General features: G+C 45.5%; 1 protein-coding gene across 5 annotated transcripts in view; it reads right to left on the minus strand.

The window, feature by feature from the left end:
* Positions 1-8,632: 8,632 nt before the first annotated feature.
* Ecr (ecdysone receptor) overlaps positions 8,633-16,803 on the minus strand; it is a 233,166-nt gene continuing 224,995 nt past the window's right edge. For all 5 annotated transcript variants that reach the window (XM_076364575.1, XM_076364576.1, XM_076364574.1 and 2 more), the window contains one exon: positions 8,633-16,509. In XM_076364575.1, the coding sequence (XP_076220690.1) occupies positions 16,265-16,509 (245 nt within the window). In that variant the 3' untranslated portion in view covers positions 8,633-16,264. The remainder of the gene's footprint in view (positions 16,510-16,803) is intronic.

The raw sequence follows: 16,803 nt of genomic DNA on the forward strand, positions 1-16,803 counted from the left end.
CAGCCGGTCGGAGAAAGTTCTTCCTATTAATCGTGAATAACAATATGGCTACCAGCGGTCGTCCGGTCTATGTACATGCAGCGAGTGGAATACTCGATCGGTTTTTCGCCGGGAAGTGGAGCCGGGAACGCCATTTTCCCTTCGAGAAATAAGTAGAGATAGCGAGACACAGTATTCCCAAGATTATACCTGAAAATCGGTACTGCAACCGGACACTAATCGCGCAGTGATGTTGATTCAAAGTTGAGAAGAGATCCGAGCTCGGAACAACGCGAGAGACATATTAATGCAACGTGAAACTTATTCTTCACTTGTTCCAACTGAAACCTTCACCACTCGAATACCACGGTTTCGCCGATTAAAACGAGTCCAAACACGGTACACTTCGGAACATGTTTACTTATTTAATAAATTACAACAATCTATTTCCTTCTAGTAAATTGTGATTTAAAGTGTGTCGTGTTGGTACTCGTTTCACTCGGGAGAACCTCACGAATGCGTAGGTGGAAGTTTCATTTAGAAACAGAGCTTTATAGAGAAGTTCGATCATTGCATTAGTGTCTCTCACTACTGTGTATTATAACTACTCGATCTTGTAGAGAGGACTCTAATGATGAGGATGATTACCAGGTACTCATCGCGAGAATACTGTACTTGCTACAGTATTCGATGTTCTCTGTTTCCAAAATAAACAATATGAGTTCCTTACGTTCCTCTTTTTATGGTTGAATACCGTTTACCCTCGAGCTTCACGAAGATTCATTTATGCGAACACGCGAGCCGATTATTCGATTAATAACGGAACGATTGAAGAGAATCGATAGTCAGTCGGATGTTTCGAAAGAAAGAAGCTCCCGTTCTTGCTCCGCCATCGCGTGTTTCTTCTAAAAAAAATAGTCATCTCTTTATTAATGTCTCCCCCTTACTCACTCTCTCTCTCTCTCTCTCTCTCTCGCTCGCTTTCACTCGCTCTTCATCACTTTCTCTCCCTTTCTCTCTCTCTCGCGTTCTCGTTCTCTATTACTCTACACCCTGATGCCCTTTGCGTGATCGATTATATGAATTTTTATTGCGTCCACGAGGTCGGATACGTCTCTTTGTAGTTAATTTCTCATTTATCCCAGAAAAATATATATGTTTATATGTATATGTATGAATATACGTACACGTATATATTTTATTTATATACACAACAGAGCCTCAACAAGGAAACATCCCGATTCTGCGGAACACAGACTGAAAACCTAACCCGAAATCATTTTTATCCTGCGAATTCAAACAAGTCCGTTGAGATATTAAGCCACCCCGTATACGACGTCGTTTCCTATTCAATTTTGCAACATCTTTTTCAATACCACTTCGAAAATGGCATCGAAAGATTAATCGAAAATGCAGAGCGGTCGAACGCGACGGTCAACGAAATATAAATATTCATTTTTTACAGTAGACGTTGGCGTGAAGACGACATCATTTACAGGGTGGCTTAACAGTTCGGCTCATAAAGATACTGAAATTGATCCTTGTTAAAAGGCTAGCTCGCTTTCACGTTGTTCTCATGGTATTCCTCTTTTGTTTGGTTTCTCAAAAAAATGCTGATATTCGGCTCGCGTGTTCTCGATCGGCAACGAAAAGACTATTTTCATCGAATATGGCGTTCGCGGTTCCTCCTCCCCGTGCGATCCAGCAACAACGAACGTAAAGACGGAGAAAGGAAAATAGAACAAGAGGTACAATGTACAAAGCTAATTTACAAAGGTGTCGTTCGGTTACCCTCTGTATACTCCACGGCTCGTTTCTTCGTCCCTGCGTATAGTATTTACACGATGTACTGTAGGCTCACCGTGTAGAGAGACTCCGACGCCATCTTGGTTACGCTCGGGGCGAACCTAACTTCGATAATGAATTTCTTCGAAAAAATAACCTTTCAGACAGTTCGTATAAATTGAAATCTATCAGTTCAATGAATTCTTCACGTAGAATCGATTAGTTTCAAAATGTTCTTCAAACCAGACGCCATATTTGATCTGCATGTGCACTGGAATAATCCATATACTATGTGTTTGTGATCATAGTAATTACAATATTTATTATAATTAATATTGGTAATGTTGTATTATACTTATAATAAATATTATGATATTACAGTGTAATAAATTATAGTAAACTCCTTTTGTTTTTTTGCGACGTTGATCGAGTGACTATTATGGGGAATTTCAAATAAAATCGATTCTTCGTGCGGAATAAATTGGCTGCCTCGGTTGGCGAATATTTCCTTTAAATATGGCGTCGTTGCATCGGGGTCTCCCTTTACAGTGAACGGACAATAGATACTCTGTTTGAACTCTATGTTTTTTTCTGTGTCGTTTTCGTCCGCCCCTCTCCCTCCCATGCGCGCACCACACGCACTCTCTCCGCTCTTTGTCTGTTTCACGTGATATAGCGGGGAACGCGTTTGCCGCGTTCAAGGTCACCATCTTCATCGGTTTCTTTAATAACAATGATTTCAATGAAAATCGATAATTCTCGTCTGCCCTGAACACAAAGCGTCTTAAAAAATAAACACACTCGATTATATATCATCGACAGACACCAAGATTCTATAAATATACATTCTTCAATGCTTTCTGGAAGAACGAATTAATTAATCAATAATTAATACACAAACTTTTCTTCCTGACAACATATGCATTCGAACCGCATCGGCACGATTTCTCAATTGTATTACTTTTAATAACAAACGATTCTCGAACTATGTAACCGTAGGCCAATAAAGAAAAGTACGCACTTACCAAAAAATCAACAGTAACATACAAAATATTTTACATCAACTGAATACTTTTCGTATTATACACTTTTGAAGACAGCATTTGCGAATGCAGATTTATTGCGTCCATTTGTTCGACAGATTACAATTAATATTGCTGGTGAAGCCTCCTCTTCGAGACGCCTCGCGCAAGCCGACAATATGGCGTCTCGAGAGTACCGCGTACAAATGGCGGGACCCGGTCAACCTCGAACGCAACAAAGCGTCCGATCGCCACGAAACCTCCCTCTCCGTGTCGTCTCGATTTCTCGCCTGGCACGCCAGCGATCGCTAAATTTCTCGTCGTCCGCGTTTGCTGCCATTATGCAACTCCCTCCCCCGCCCCCCCTCCTTAATCAAAAGGCTTGGAACACCGTGTAAGAAAAATAAATTCTCTCCTCCGTTCGATCGTTAGCAGAATAAACTTTGAACGTCTCTCAGATTCTTCAGGAAAATAAATATTCTCAACGACGCTCCTCGTCTCATCCGTATAAAGTTTGTTGATTCCGCGTGATGCCTCTCGAATAAACATTTTTTCCCCCACGAAAGCAAATTCACCGAAGGAAACGAGAAAGAAGACAAGAAAAACGAAGGAACACTTAAAGGGAACAAAACAGTGAAAAGAGTGAAAACCGAATGTACAGACCGGTAAAATTGCACGGAAAATTTCCATCGAAACGTCCCAATGAATCGGCGAACAAGAATCAACAAAATCAAAAATCATTGGATCGCGGATTTTCATGGAAACCTGCCGAAACTCCATGGAACTCGCGAGAACGTATACGAAACGCTCGAGGTACAATTTCCGATGTTTTCCCTGTGAAAAAATCATTTTCCAAAGTAATTCCGAAATTCTACAACTGCACTCCCGACTCGAATTCACATGAAAATCCGCAGAATCACGTTTCCGTGAAACTAACGTGGAAAACCACACCTCTGAACGAAGAACAGAAACGAACTCGACGATCCGCGATCCGCGAAAACGGTCCTCGGTCCTTTTCTCTCTCCCCAATAATATATTTGTCGCCTGGTCTCCTCGCGAGAAAAATACACACCGACTTTTAAAAGACAAATACATATTCTCGTCCGGTTTCCGCGCTCTGTACAATCAGGACTCGTCACTCTCTCTCTCTCTCTCTCTCTCTTTCTCTCTCTCTTTCTTTCTTTCTTTCTTCTCTCACGCTCTCCCACTCTCTCACACTGTCTCTCCCTCACCCTTCCTCGCACGCTGTTTAAAATTATTGTACAGTAGTTTTAATTAGTAGTTGTTAGAATACAATATTGTTGATGTATAATTATGGCTTGCTCGCATGCCCAACGCGGTGAACACGTGGGTAAACTAGGCACGCGCGAATACGACGGGCAACCCCGTGGATTTCGGAACCGGGGAATCCCTTATCCGAACCCCGTAGAATCCGAGAAGCTCGTTCGAGACACCCCCGGATTCCCCATAGAAGATTATCGCGCGAGTACGATCATTAAAAGTTTCCAATTCAGCATTGTACAGGGCGTTCCAAAAGTGAACCAGGATAGAAAAATGTAACGCAACGGGTACGTCGAGTATTTCGATTGGGACTTTCATCGGTTTTGTGACATTTTTCTCTGTCAACGTTCGATTCTGCACTTAGACAACGCGGTGTACGAGCTTTTAAGTATCCGGGGAGTCCCCTGACGCAGTCGACGGACAACGAATCTTGGGCAGGACTGGTTTCTAGGGACCTTCAGTCCCTGGAATCGCAGGATCGACCAGATCTGACTAGATCGCTTAATTTTGTAAGATTTAAAGCTTGAACATTGCGAATTTCGATGCTTGCCCGCTCTCTCCGTTGCCACCGACAAGTTTTAATGCTCACGAGACTTACTAGGGACTTCGATTTCCCCCTAGATTCCATCCGCCATCTTCCGCTTCGATTCCACGCGGGTTTCCCTTGAAATTCTCGCTTTCACCGTGGAATTCGGCGGGTTCCGTCGACTGCGACGCTATTCGCGCGTGCCCGACGAATATCTACGTCATGTAACCTCTATTAAACGCACACGGGCGAATTTAAGACGAACCTCACCGCCGCATCGCCAACCTCGCGGAAAAAAACTCCTTGCACCTGCGCCAGTTCTTTTTCTTTTCTTTTCTCGTTTGCTCTCTGTTTTTCTCTCTTCCTTTCCCGCGTTCTGAGTGGAGTGCACGCCAAGTCTCTCCCTTTCTCTCTTTCTCTCTTTCTCTCTTTCTCTCTCTCTCTCTCTCTCTCTCTCTCTCTCTCTCTCTCTCTCTCTCACTCTCACTCTCACTCTCGATCGTTCATTCTTTCCCAAAATCACTCACACAGACACAACACACGAGGAACATTCTCACTCTGAAAAGTTTCGCTCGAACGCAACCACTAAAACTTTTGTACATACAAAGTATCGTGTTGCCAATTGTGAAATTGGCGCGCTAGCGTGCGCGCACGCGTGTTCGTGTTACTTTTATTCTTACGTGTATGTGTGTGTGCGTGTGTGTATGTGGTAAGACACGTGTAAGGTGGTAGTGCTGGGAATCCCGACGCGACACACTACCGTCTCCAGTTTCCAGCGACGAACGAGCAAATTCGACTAAGTTCCTCTCCTCGTAGAAAAATGTCTCTCGCCTAATTAAAGTATTTTGTAAATAAATTTTGAACCTCGGCCGCGACTACCGACTACAACTTTCAAATTTCGAGACGCGACCGGGGGAAATTCAACGAACCTACTCAACTAGAATCACATGCAGCATCCCCTGCGAGCTCGATTAAATTTAGCTTAACGAAGTAACTTTAATGTGTTAATTAACATTAACTGGCACCGCTCAAGGACCGTTCGCCTCGAATTACCGAATTTCGACGAATTCCGTTAACTTAGGTAGAATCTAAAAATACAGGGATCAATTCAATAGCAACAATTTCGATAGCCTAACCGAGTTGATCGATTATCTTAGCTCAACAATCTTAATTTACGCGATACCAATGTCAACAACCACCCGAACCGCACGCAAGCCGCGCTTCAACACTTCGACGACAAAGTATTTCGATTCATATATAATTCCTTAAATTATATATCAATTGCTAATTATTCAAACAATCGTTGGATATGTAAAGCTTCCTCTTGTCAGCAATCTCAAGATGAAAATATTCAAATCAGTAACTCCAACTCGTACTGCTCGTAATTTCAATCATTTCTAACTACCAACCAAATTAAAAGTCAATGTATCTTTAACATCGGTAGTTTCCTCTAAGAACGTTTTAGAGATTGGAAGCATATAGTAAAGACACTTTGGATTCTAAAATTCGAATTTTAGAAGATCGTAGAACGATACTTTTAGAAGTAAAACGTTTAATTACGAAAATTAGGGCTTGAGCGTTTCGGTTCAGGGTGGGGACGACGACCTTGAGCAGGCAACCGAAGAAGGTTCGCACCGTAGGGACACCGAATTCCCATAAACGTCGAAAATAACGCGCTCAGAAGCAACGCTAACCCGATTCCCATCACTGTAGACGAAACACCATATATGTAACTGTATACGTGTGAGTGTAAGTGTCAACCTAGCGAATATACAATATCATTGTATATATATAAAACACTCCAAATAGAAATAATTACGTTCACCAATTCGACGATCAAAATCGCGGAATACTTGTCCCCCATTGTCTTCCCATGCCGCGTTAAAATGCGTTCGGTTATTCCCCTCTCTTCTCGTTATTTCTTATTCTTTCATTCTTTCTTTCTTTCTTTTTTTTTCGTTTTTATGATTTTCTCGTTTTCACCTAAAACGTACAACAATAATTCAGTCTAATACATTCCGAAAGCACCAATTTCGTTATAGTTCTTCCATTCCAATGTGGCCGACAGGGCCCGGAGCCTACGTACGTTTCGAGGCTCAAAAAGTCCGAAATATCGATATATATATATGTATAATACGCCTAAAAAAAAGACAGAGCCGAAATTCTACGCCCGTTTTACGTCGCCCCGACTAAAATTTCTTTTTTTCCTGCTGTACGACACCGAATTCTCGTTTAACCATAATTTCGAATACTTTACCGTTAATTATCTCGTATAGGTAGAATTGTAATGTGAGTAGATTCTAGGAGAAGATACTAGGACAAGTTTGTTTTCCGTGTTCTTCGAGCTAGCGCACGCTTTATGCGCCTGTGTCGTCATCGATCGGACTGGTGCTCGTATAGTTGCCTGGTTGTATAGTTGTCGATCGTCCCAACGTTCTTTCAACGTTGCTTCGATAATACTTGTAACTTTCATCCAGTGTAATTTCGATCGTTGTTACTATAGTTTCATAGTTGACAACTATACTACAAGAGAAACGAATAATTTCATCCGAAGCTCGTTCAATCATATCACAAATGAATTCTCCGAAGGATACTTGAGCACTTTTGCCATAAAGCACATTAGTTTTGACGCTTGATTCAACGACTATACCGTTGTATAGTTGTCCACTATTGCTCGACGATTGAGACTCAAGCCTAATAATTTTTCAATCCAACTGCTCGAGCAAATAATAAATTTCAACGACGAGCGAGTAACCAATTACGCAACTATAGTCTTATAGTTGCCGATTAATTATTCGATATTAAACGCTCAAGCCAAGTGCGCACGAGATTAAATTTTTCAATGAAAAAACACGTTCGTGCCGCAAGGATATTCCACTATACGCCATTACTCGGCAACTATACTATTCCCGGGACAATCGACGATCGTGTGAAGTGTTCATTGTGTTGATTCACACTAGTATCGTCCATGTCGTGTTCTTTCCCCCCTCCACGTGCGTCTGCGTGCGTTCCCTGTGTGTTGCAAGTACAAACGTGAGAGTTAAGTATTAGTAGTAGTATTAGTAGTAGTAGTAGTAGTGGTAATAGTAGTAGTAATAGCAGCAGTAACAGTAGCATTAATAATAATAATAGTAGTTAATAGTAGTAGTAGTAGTAGTAAGTCGACCGGGTGCACATCCGACGAGGGCAGGTCCTAAAACAGTGACAAACAACAACGCTCACGTTCCAATTACCAAGAAGTACAATCTCCGCGACTATACGGCGCCTTAGTGGTTTCTGACGTCACGCTTTGCCACTCCCCCTTCGCCCCACCCGTTGCCAAGCATTCAGTCGTACGCCCCCGAGCAGCGGCGTTCAACCACGATTAACGCGTTCGCCACCGTTCGTTCCGACGACCGAACGTTCCAATGTTTCAAATAAAATTCCAAATAAAATATTGAAAAAAGTCGAACTGAAACAAACGCTTAAACTCCTAAATACACCGCCGTATTTTCGAACTTTAAATAACAATATCCACATCGATTCGAGTATATCCACATCTCCGAACACACGATCTTGGTAACGAACATTGTTCAAGTGTTCACCGAACTTCGGTCAGTCTGCTGGCAGCCCCGAAAATTTTGTTAGTCGATTGGTTAGTCGATTTGTTAGTCGATCGATTTACCTGATCTCGGCGAATGATAGATCACGAGGCCCCTTCCGCGAGCTTGCTCGGTATCTACCGGGACGAACATCCGTCTAGGGACTTTTCGAGCATACAAAAATTCCCTAGATGCGTGTCGCGACCAGGATGAGAGCGACTGGTGGATCCCGAACGAGATTGTTGGAACAATGGCGACCGAAGGGCCGGTCCCGCGAAGAACTAACTTTCGCGTTGATTATTTCTTTTGTTTGCTTTACTTTGTTTTCATCGATTTTCTGCACGCACAAAAGTGCCCGAGGGAATCGTCTCGCCGCGAAATGAAAACGGGCCAACGTTTCCCCGCGACACCGGCCCATCGAAGATCCGGATAGGTTGAAGAACACCGTACGATTAAAATTCTCAGGGCTCCTTACATTTTCATTATCCTTTCTCGTTACAAACAAGCACATGTAACAAAATACAATCGTGACGAGAAAACAAGAAAAAAAAAAGAAGAACAGGCGAAAGAACTCGAGACGGCCGTTCCCATTCTCTTCCCTCCCGTCCCGCGACAAAAAAAAATAACATACGAACTACCGTAACAAAGTATAATCATTTAACTTTATTTATAATAATCATCAGCTGTGGTTAGCTTCCTCCGTTCGTTTCTCTTTCTCTCTCTCACTCTCTCTCTCTCTCTCTCTCTCTCTCGCTCTCTTTCTCTCTCGTCTCGGTTTTCGTTTTCATTTTCATTTTCTTTTTCCATTTCTACAGCTTCCAATAAATTAAAAACGGCTCCCTCCGTGCATTTCTCTCGCGATTAACAACAAGAACCTTTCTCACTCACCCTCTTTCTCTCTCTTTCTCTCTACCTTTCACTCTATCACTTTTGCTTTATCATTCTCTCTTTCTCTCTTTCTCTCTCTCGCTTATTCGGGGGTCCAAACAAGTTGCCTCCGAAGCAGAAAAATACCATACCCTCGACCGTCTGTCGGCGACACTTACGAACGCGGTGCCGAATATGTTCGTTTTCCTTTTTCGCTTCTACCGCGAGCGACGACAGTATCGGGTTACATGTACGGTGGCCGACTGCCGTGCCGCCTCCCCGCGGCGAGACCCAGGGGGCGCGGGGGCGCGGGGAAGGGCGGGGCGGGGCGGCGCGGAGAGGGGCGCGTCCAAACGTCCTCGATGACCTTTTCTGTTTACAATGCTCGGACACCCAGCGGAACGATAGGGCCCGACAGAAAACGTTCCTTTCAGCAGGAGAATTTCTCGGACGGTTCCCGGAAGTCTAGCGAACTCGTAAAACCGTAGATTTCAACGGACGCTGGGCCTTGTCGGGGCCCGAGGCCCGTACGCGCTAAATTTCGAGGGAAGTTCGACGCTGGAACTATCTTCTAACAACCGAACGTACCGTCGAGAACACGTCAGCGCGTTCGAGGGGATCCTTAAATAAACCGATTTACTTGTGCGTACTTTGCAACTGAACACGAATGCGCTCTTGCGATTCGCAGAGGCACGGGGCCATTTTGATTTATCCTGGAGTGTCTAGGCTTTCAGTGCCTCTGAAGAAAATCCTGACGAATTTGTTTCCCACTCCTGTTCAACGGCGTGGCGAAAGAAACATACAACTGTTTCAGAAAACCATGACTTGTCTAGTCGAGGCCAGCGAATAGCGTCTTTTTCTGAAAGACTCGGACTTTTAGTGTGCGAAGGGAACCAGTGGACTAGCCACGGCCCTGGCCGAGCTCCGTTTGAAATTTCCGCAGCGAGGTGCATGGCCAGCGAGCAGGATTTTACGAGTTTGCTAGACCCTCGCAGGACGCGTATCCCTCGCGACGTTATTGGTTCTACGGTCTCAGGACGCGTTCCGTCGCGGGCAGGGGGGCGTGGGGAACAGAGCAGCGGCGGCGGCAGCGATCACCGTGACTACCAACCCGATCCCCGAATATTTACACATACGACACGGTCTGCGTCTAATTTTATGTACATATAGGCAAAAGAGAACACCTAGGAGAAACGGACAGATCAGGGTACCCAGGCGGACAAACAGTAAGAGAGATTCTCTCCGCGCATACGTGCGAATACATAAAACCAGCCAGCGTGAGCGTGTGCCCGTGTGTGTGAACATATTTTTTAAATGTCACTCTCTCTATCTCTCTCTCACACTCTCTCTTTCTTTCTCTCTCTCTCCCTCCCTCCCTCTCTCCCTCTCTCTCCCTCTGTGTATGTATCTGTAGGTAGGTGTTGTGTGCGCAAAGTGTATGTATGTGGATCAGGTGTGCGACAATGCGGATCGACACGTTCAAGGAGTATTATTTAAGTTTCTCGTTCACCGTTAAAAAAACACAGAAACTCGAGAGTCTACGCTTGGCAGTATCATGAACAAATCGCTCGCTCGTCCTCGTCGAACGCGGCTGATTCGAAATCGAGCGGGCGTGTGTATAATATTAACCTGTATACATGTACACCGTGTTTATATACTTTTCGAGTGATCTCTTTTCCTCTGAATCGTTCTCTCTATTTCTTCTTTTCCCTCTTTTCTTTTCTTTTTTTTTTTTGTTTTTTGTTTTTCCTGTTTCCTCAAGTCCCCATCGAATCGGTTCTTTTTAACACTTGTGTCGCTGTGTGGTGTGTCATCTTCGTGTCACTACATATTTATACACACATATACATACACACATGTGTGTACACATACGTACATTGTTGTACAATTATTCTGTTTTTGAAAGCGGCTTGTCCTGCTCGTCGGCATTGAAGTTCACGAGGAGAAACGACTACGACATTTATAGACAACGAGAAATCGACGTCAACGTTTAACGCCCTTGGCAGTGATCGTAGAATTGCGTGTTATCCTTTCTTTTTTGGGTTTCCTCAGTTTTTTGACTTTTTTTCTTATCTTTTTTCCTGTGCTCGATGTGTGTTTGCGGGTTCTCTGTATCCGTGTGAGTACCTGTCCCTCCTACATCTGTGTGTGTATCTCTCTCTCTCTCTTTCTCTCTCTGTTCTGTGTGTTTGTGTGTGTGTCTATACTGGCGTGTACCTTCCCCTCTACTCCCCGCCACTCCACTCGCAGCCACGTTCGCGGTCTTCTACCGCCATCACTCTCGTCCTCTCACTCTTTCTCCCGCGACGCATGACCGGTTCCTGATTTGCCGAAGGATGCTGTTCACCTTGATTCCCGAGATCCTCTTCTCGGCCCCGCCGCCCCTCCACCGAACATTCCGCCGCGTTCCCGGTCCCCGCTACCGACAATTCCTCACCCGAGGCGAATCCTCCCGACAACGTGCACGAGAGGAGACTCTGGGCCCCTCGCGATTCCGCTTTTTGGACGGGAGTCCCGGTGCCGGCGACCCTTCGGCAGCCCTAACCTCCAACGAAATGCCTGACGACCTGCCGTCGACGGTCCGCGACGATTTTACCGCGCGTCTAGGTACAGGGATCGCGTCGCTCCAATAGGAGCTGCACCAATACGACGCACCGCGGCTATTCTGGCACGCGGGACCTTATCTCCGACATTCTTTCGAAGCATTTTTCTGGCTTGACGGTGCTTTTCTTTGTTGCACGCAGAAGACGATCGCGATATTCGAATAGGCGAGCTGTTGTTAAGATGTTTTGGGGCCTGATTCTGGGGCCTGTGAAGGGAGCTTTGGTTGAAAGCTGGACTTGCTTTTTGTGTGACTGAATTAGGTTTGGTAAGAAGTCCCCTTGTCTTCGGTGGATTGTTTGCTACTAATATAGGAATAAATGTTATAAATATTGAATAGAAAAGAACTGTAAAATGAAAGAATCAAGTATTCGGAACGATGAACATTTTGGAAATAGTTGCTCTCGAATTGCCCGAGAAAATGAGATGAGACTTTTTACCAAACTAATAGCTCTGCAATTTAACAATATTCTCATCAGGCCCCGAAAATGTACGAATCTGAACGTACTCCAGTTCATTTGAATTTTAATCGAATTCTTAATGTGATATAGAAAGTTCATTGAAAATCCTTGTAATTACAAGTGCTTTTTGGGCATGAGGCCCATTTCCCCCACTACAGCTCGCCTGTCACAAGTGCAAGTCGCAACGAAGTGCCGGCCATCTTGAAGCGCGTGCCAGAGTGTCCGCGATAAGAATAATTGCGAACGGATCACGTGTGTAGATGACGGTCTACCTAGGGCGAATCGAAGGTAAGTCCCCGAGGGAGCACGATTCTCGCGCACGCGCGTCTTACGCTTAAAAACGTTAAGTATTTAACGGGTGTCTAAATGAACTGTGTCCGGCCGGTCGCCGACCCACCGACGAATCCATGGATCGGCGACGCTAACTTTAGAGATTGTACAATAATAGGCAATGTCTTCGTCACAATGTGCTGTTTTGCAGGAAACTCCATACTGTCTTCATTTCACACGACATTCACGTCTCATTCTCTCTCTCTCTCCCTCTCCGTCTCTCTTTCTGCCTCTCTCTCTCGTAAAAACGGCGACGCCTTGAAAAGCACTCGATACAGATGCGCGAGTGTGTGGTATAACAATGCGGAGTACAGGTGCGTGCAAGTGTTTTTTCGTGTCTTGTCCCCTCTTGTACAGCCCCCCTGCCCCCGTCCCGATGCGCTGCTGGCGAGCCAGGCATTCCTTGTTGTATTCCAGATCCTTTTTACGTGTCCATGATCTTCCTCATCCCTCGGCGATCGAGAAACTCGAATCCTTAGCGTACCTCTCCTAGTAAGATTTCATCCAGGTGTCCTCTATCAATCCTAGCCCACTTCTCTCATCGCAATTCACTAAGGTTCCGATTCTCTAATCACTGTCAAGGCTCCAAGTGATCCAAAAGTCGAATCCGAAGTCTCAAAACATTTCGTTCCGGTATCATCCGATTTTTGGCACTCGCCTGGGCCAGACTTCGCATCCTCGAACGTCTTGCACGAAGTTAGCAACAGAGGCAATTTCTTGAAACCAGCCAGCAACGCTTCGTAACGATTGTCCAGGGTTTCTGAAGATCATCGAAGCGCGGGAGAAGATGGTGATCGGTCCACTCGTCGTTTGCTACCCTCTAACGTCCTTTGCTCACGGTGTTTCTCTTGTACACGCTCTGCGGGTCTGGCAGTGTCCGCCTTGCGGCGTTTTTATCTAGTGTACACGGTTTTTTTTGTCGTTTTTCTGATTTTCTACGCTTCCCAGGCCGGCCGGGACGTCCGGGGCCGTTCGAAAATGATTGTTCGCCTGTACGTTCTTCGGTTTCAGCTGCTTCTCTTGCGGACGTAACCTGTGAACGGTTAGACGTGAAACACACGGTGATCCTGATCTTCGGAAGTTCTCGCCTCTTCGCGCACGATCAAACTTTCCTCGGTTTTTCGTCCGTTCGACCAGCGACTGGTACTTACTACGAAATACAACTGCGTACGATCAGTTAACAGCATAGAGTTACAGTGCTATAACATCGAGAATCTTAACGTAACCTGTAGAGTGATGATTTCCGCGTGTGTGTTCGCTATTGATTCGTGTTCGGTTGAGTCTCTGTCTCAAGGAGCAGAACCTACACACCACGGCTGCTGTTTTCTCGATAACCTGTCCCTTTCTCTCTCTCGCTCTCTCTTTCTTTCTCTCTTCCCCTCCTGTTATGAGCGATCCACCTTGGTTATTCTTCTATTTATCACGCCACGATAACCAGCGAACCCTAGATCGTCCTACGAGTTTCGCGACTATGTCGACCTGACACCACTAATCGAACCCTTTACATCTCTCGCGACCCTGTTCCGTGTTTCTCCATGTTTCAAGACATCCGTCCCGTAAATTCCCCGCGAAACCTGTCCCCGGTCTGACCACCCCTTCGTTCCTGTTCGCGCGTTCACCGAATCTAAGCGATTTCTCGTTCTCCTTTTCATCCCCCATCGTTTCGCCACATTCTCTCCCACTCATTCTCACTCTTTCTCACTGTCTATTCTCTCTAACTCCGTTGATTCTCTAGCTCTCGCTCTCGTTCTCTCTTTGCACAGATTCACGATATTTAAACTTGATTTTGTTGATTCGTTTTGTCCTCTCTCTTCGCGTACATTTTTTTTCATCGTTTTTTCTTATTAAAAAATTAAAACGGACGGTTAAATTTCATGGTTTCGTTTGTCGGTGAGCCGATGTCCGCTGCTGAAGGCACAAGGCTTTGCACTTGAACTCGGTCACCTAGCCTAGCTTCGCTGACTTACTACGAACCTACTACCAAACTAGCCTCGCTTACTTACTTTTTTTTTTACTTACTTCCTACGGTTCTCTACTACGTTATTCCACCACGCCTCTCCTCAATCTCACTCTTTCTCTCTCTCTCTCTCTCTCTCTCTCTCTCTCTCTCTCTCTCTCTCTCTCTCATTCTCTCTCTCTATCTATCTTTCATTCTTTTCATCTCGCGTGTCACACACGTTCTAACCTCATCTCAGCCTGATTCACGAAAAAGAAGGAAATTCCGGACGCGCGCAAATGCCAAAGCCTCGATCCTCTCGTCGCCGGGAAACTCTGTACCTGCCTGACATCTCAACTTAACGATCTACCACTGAACTTTCTCTCTTTGTACACATTCATCGTATCTCTCTCTCTCTTTCTCTCCCCCCCCTCTCTCTCCCTCTCTGTTTTTCTCTCTCTCACTCATTCACGCACACTTTTGTCGCTCTCTCTCTCTCTCGCTCTCTTTCTCTCTACCCTTCCGTTTCCCCTGCTCGTATAAACAATGTACATGCTAGCAATATATTATTATGCTATGTGTGTGATATAGACTCTATGGTATTCATTATGTATAATCGTATCATCTCGTTATTTTCTTCTTTTTGTCTGTTACTCCGCTACCCGCAAGAAACAGCCGCGCTCGACCGCGGGAGTCCGCTGTTCAACAGCTGGCCCCGGCCATTCTGAACCTCTCATCTCTCCTCGACAAAAGCGCAGCTCCTCTTGCGGTGCGATCATCATTCTCATCATTATCATCATCATCATCATCATCATCATCATCATCATCATCATCATCATCATCATCGTCGTCGTCGTTATTATCATCATCCCCGCTCCGCTCTCTTCGTCGATCCACCCTCTCGCAACCTACAATCGCACGCACGCTTCATCGCACTCACGCTGCATCCCTTTCGCTCCGTTTCCTCTAACTCTCTCTCTCTCTCTCTCTCTCTCTCTCTCTCTCTCTCTCTCTCTCTCTCTCTCTCTCTCTCTCTCTCTCTCTCTCCCTTCCCTGTGTCCATAGCTCGTAAGATCTGTACTTAAACCGTCCCTTCAGCGGTGGCCGGGTCCGCAGCGACCCAACCCGAAACTCTACTCCATCCGAATCGTCCCCGACGAAAGCGGCGCGCTCTCGCGAAATGTATGTTAAAAAAATCTGATCAACCCCCGGAGTCCGACGAGACCCGGCCACCGCCGGGTGCAAAAGTCGTCGGAAACGGTCCGCTCGCCTAGAGGGGTCGCATGGATCGCGTGGACCACGCGCAAACAAACGCCTCTCTCGCCTTAAAACCGTAAACCTTATACAATTAGAACATTTACATATCGATTCCGGGAGTAGCCAGGTAGAGGATTATAGTAATAACATAACTTGTAGGTAGCTCCTTATTACAGTCTCTGTACGAAGCAAGGACACTTCCACCCTGCCAGGTGTCACACCGCGATCACGGGTACAACCGGATCATCATTATCATCATAATCATCTTTCTCTCTCCTCTCTCCTCTCTCCTCTCTCTCCCTCTCTCTCACTCTCTCTCTCTCTCTCTCTCTCTCTCTCGCTCTGTCGTCAGCCACACCAATCCCCCGTTGGTACCACCGCGCGGTCGGTTCGCGACGCTGAGGGCAGTGGCATTGCTCGGGTGCACTAGTACAAGTGTAGTGTCGTGTGTGTTCCGTGTTTTCTCTCTTGCGGTGATGTTCTTCGCCGCGCTCCAGCGTCGTCCTCGACCGAAAGAAAGCGAGTCGCGCGCGCGTGCGCGCGCACGTGGACTCGGATCGTCCCCGAAACAACAACAAGAACCGTTTTTCTCAGCCGATCGGCGCCGCGGCGGGCGCCGGTGACCGGCCACGGGGGAACTAGGGTGTCACGTCCCAGATCTCAGCGAGGAAAACTGGCAGCTTTTTGTTCTTCAACTTCAGGTTGGAGCATATCTCGCTGTTCAGGCTGCCGAGGGTCCGCAGCTCCGTCAGCACGGACAACAGCTTCGCGAAGATCATGCTCGACTTCGGCCTGCGACGGTTGTCCACGTACACCTTCAACGTCTCCAGGTAGATCTCCTGGATTTTCTCTACTTTCCAGCTTTCTAGGAGGTTCGGCCTCTCTGTAAAAGAACGCATCCGTTTCCTTCTTTAGTTCTGTCTGTTTCAGATTAGGGTGACAGTGATTTAAGTTAATGAGTGAAATGAAGAGGAAAATGGAACAAGATTGCGAAATAAACGTGTAGTAAATTTAATACGTCCACTACATAATGAAAATGAAATTAATCCCATGTATATTCTTATTAGAAATTATAAACATTATGTTTAGGAACTCAATGACTCATTTCAATTTCATTTTTCTAATATTTTGTTTAGATTTATTGGATTCAAGAAAGTATTATAATCGAGGTGTTAAC

This window comes from Nomia melanderi, chromosome 2, assembly GCF_051020985.1.
Source record: "Nomia melanderi isolate GNS246 chromosome 2, iyNomMela1, whole genome shotgun sequence".
Classification (NCBI taxonomy): domain Eukaryota; kingdom Metazoa; phylum Arthropoda; class Insecta; order Hymenoptera; family Halictidae; genus Nomia; species Nomia melanderi.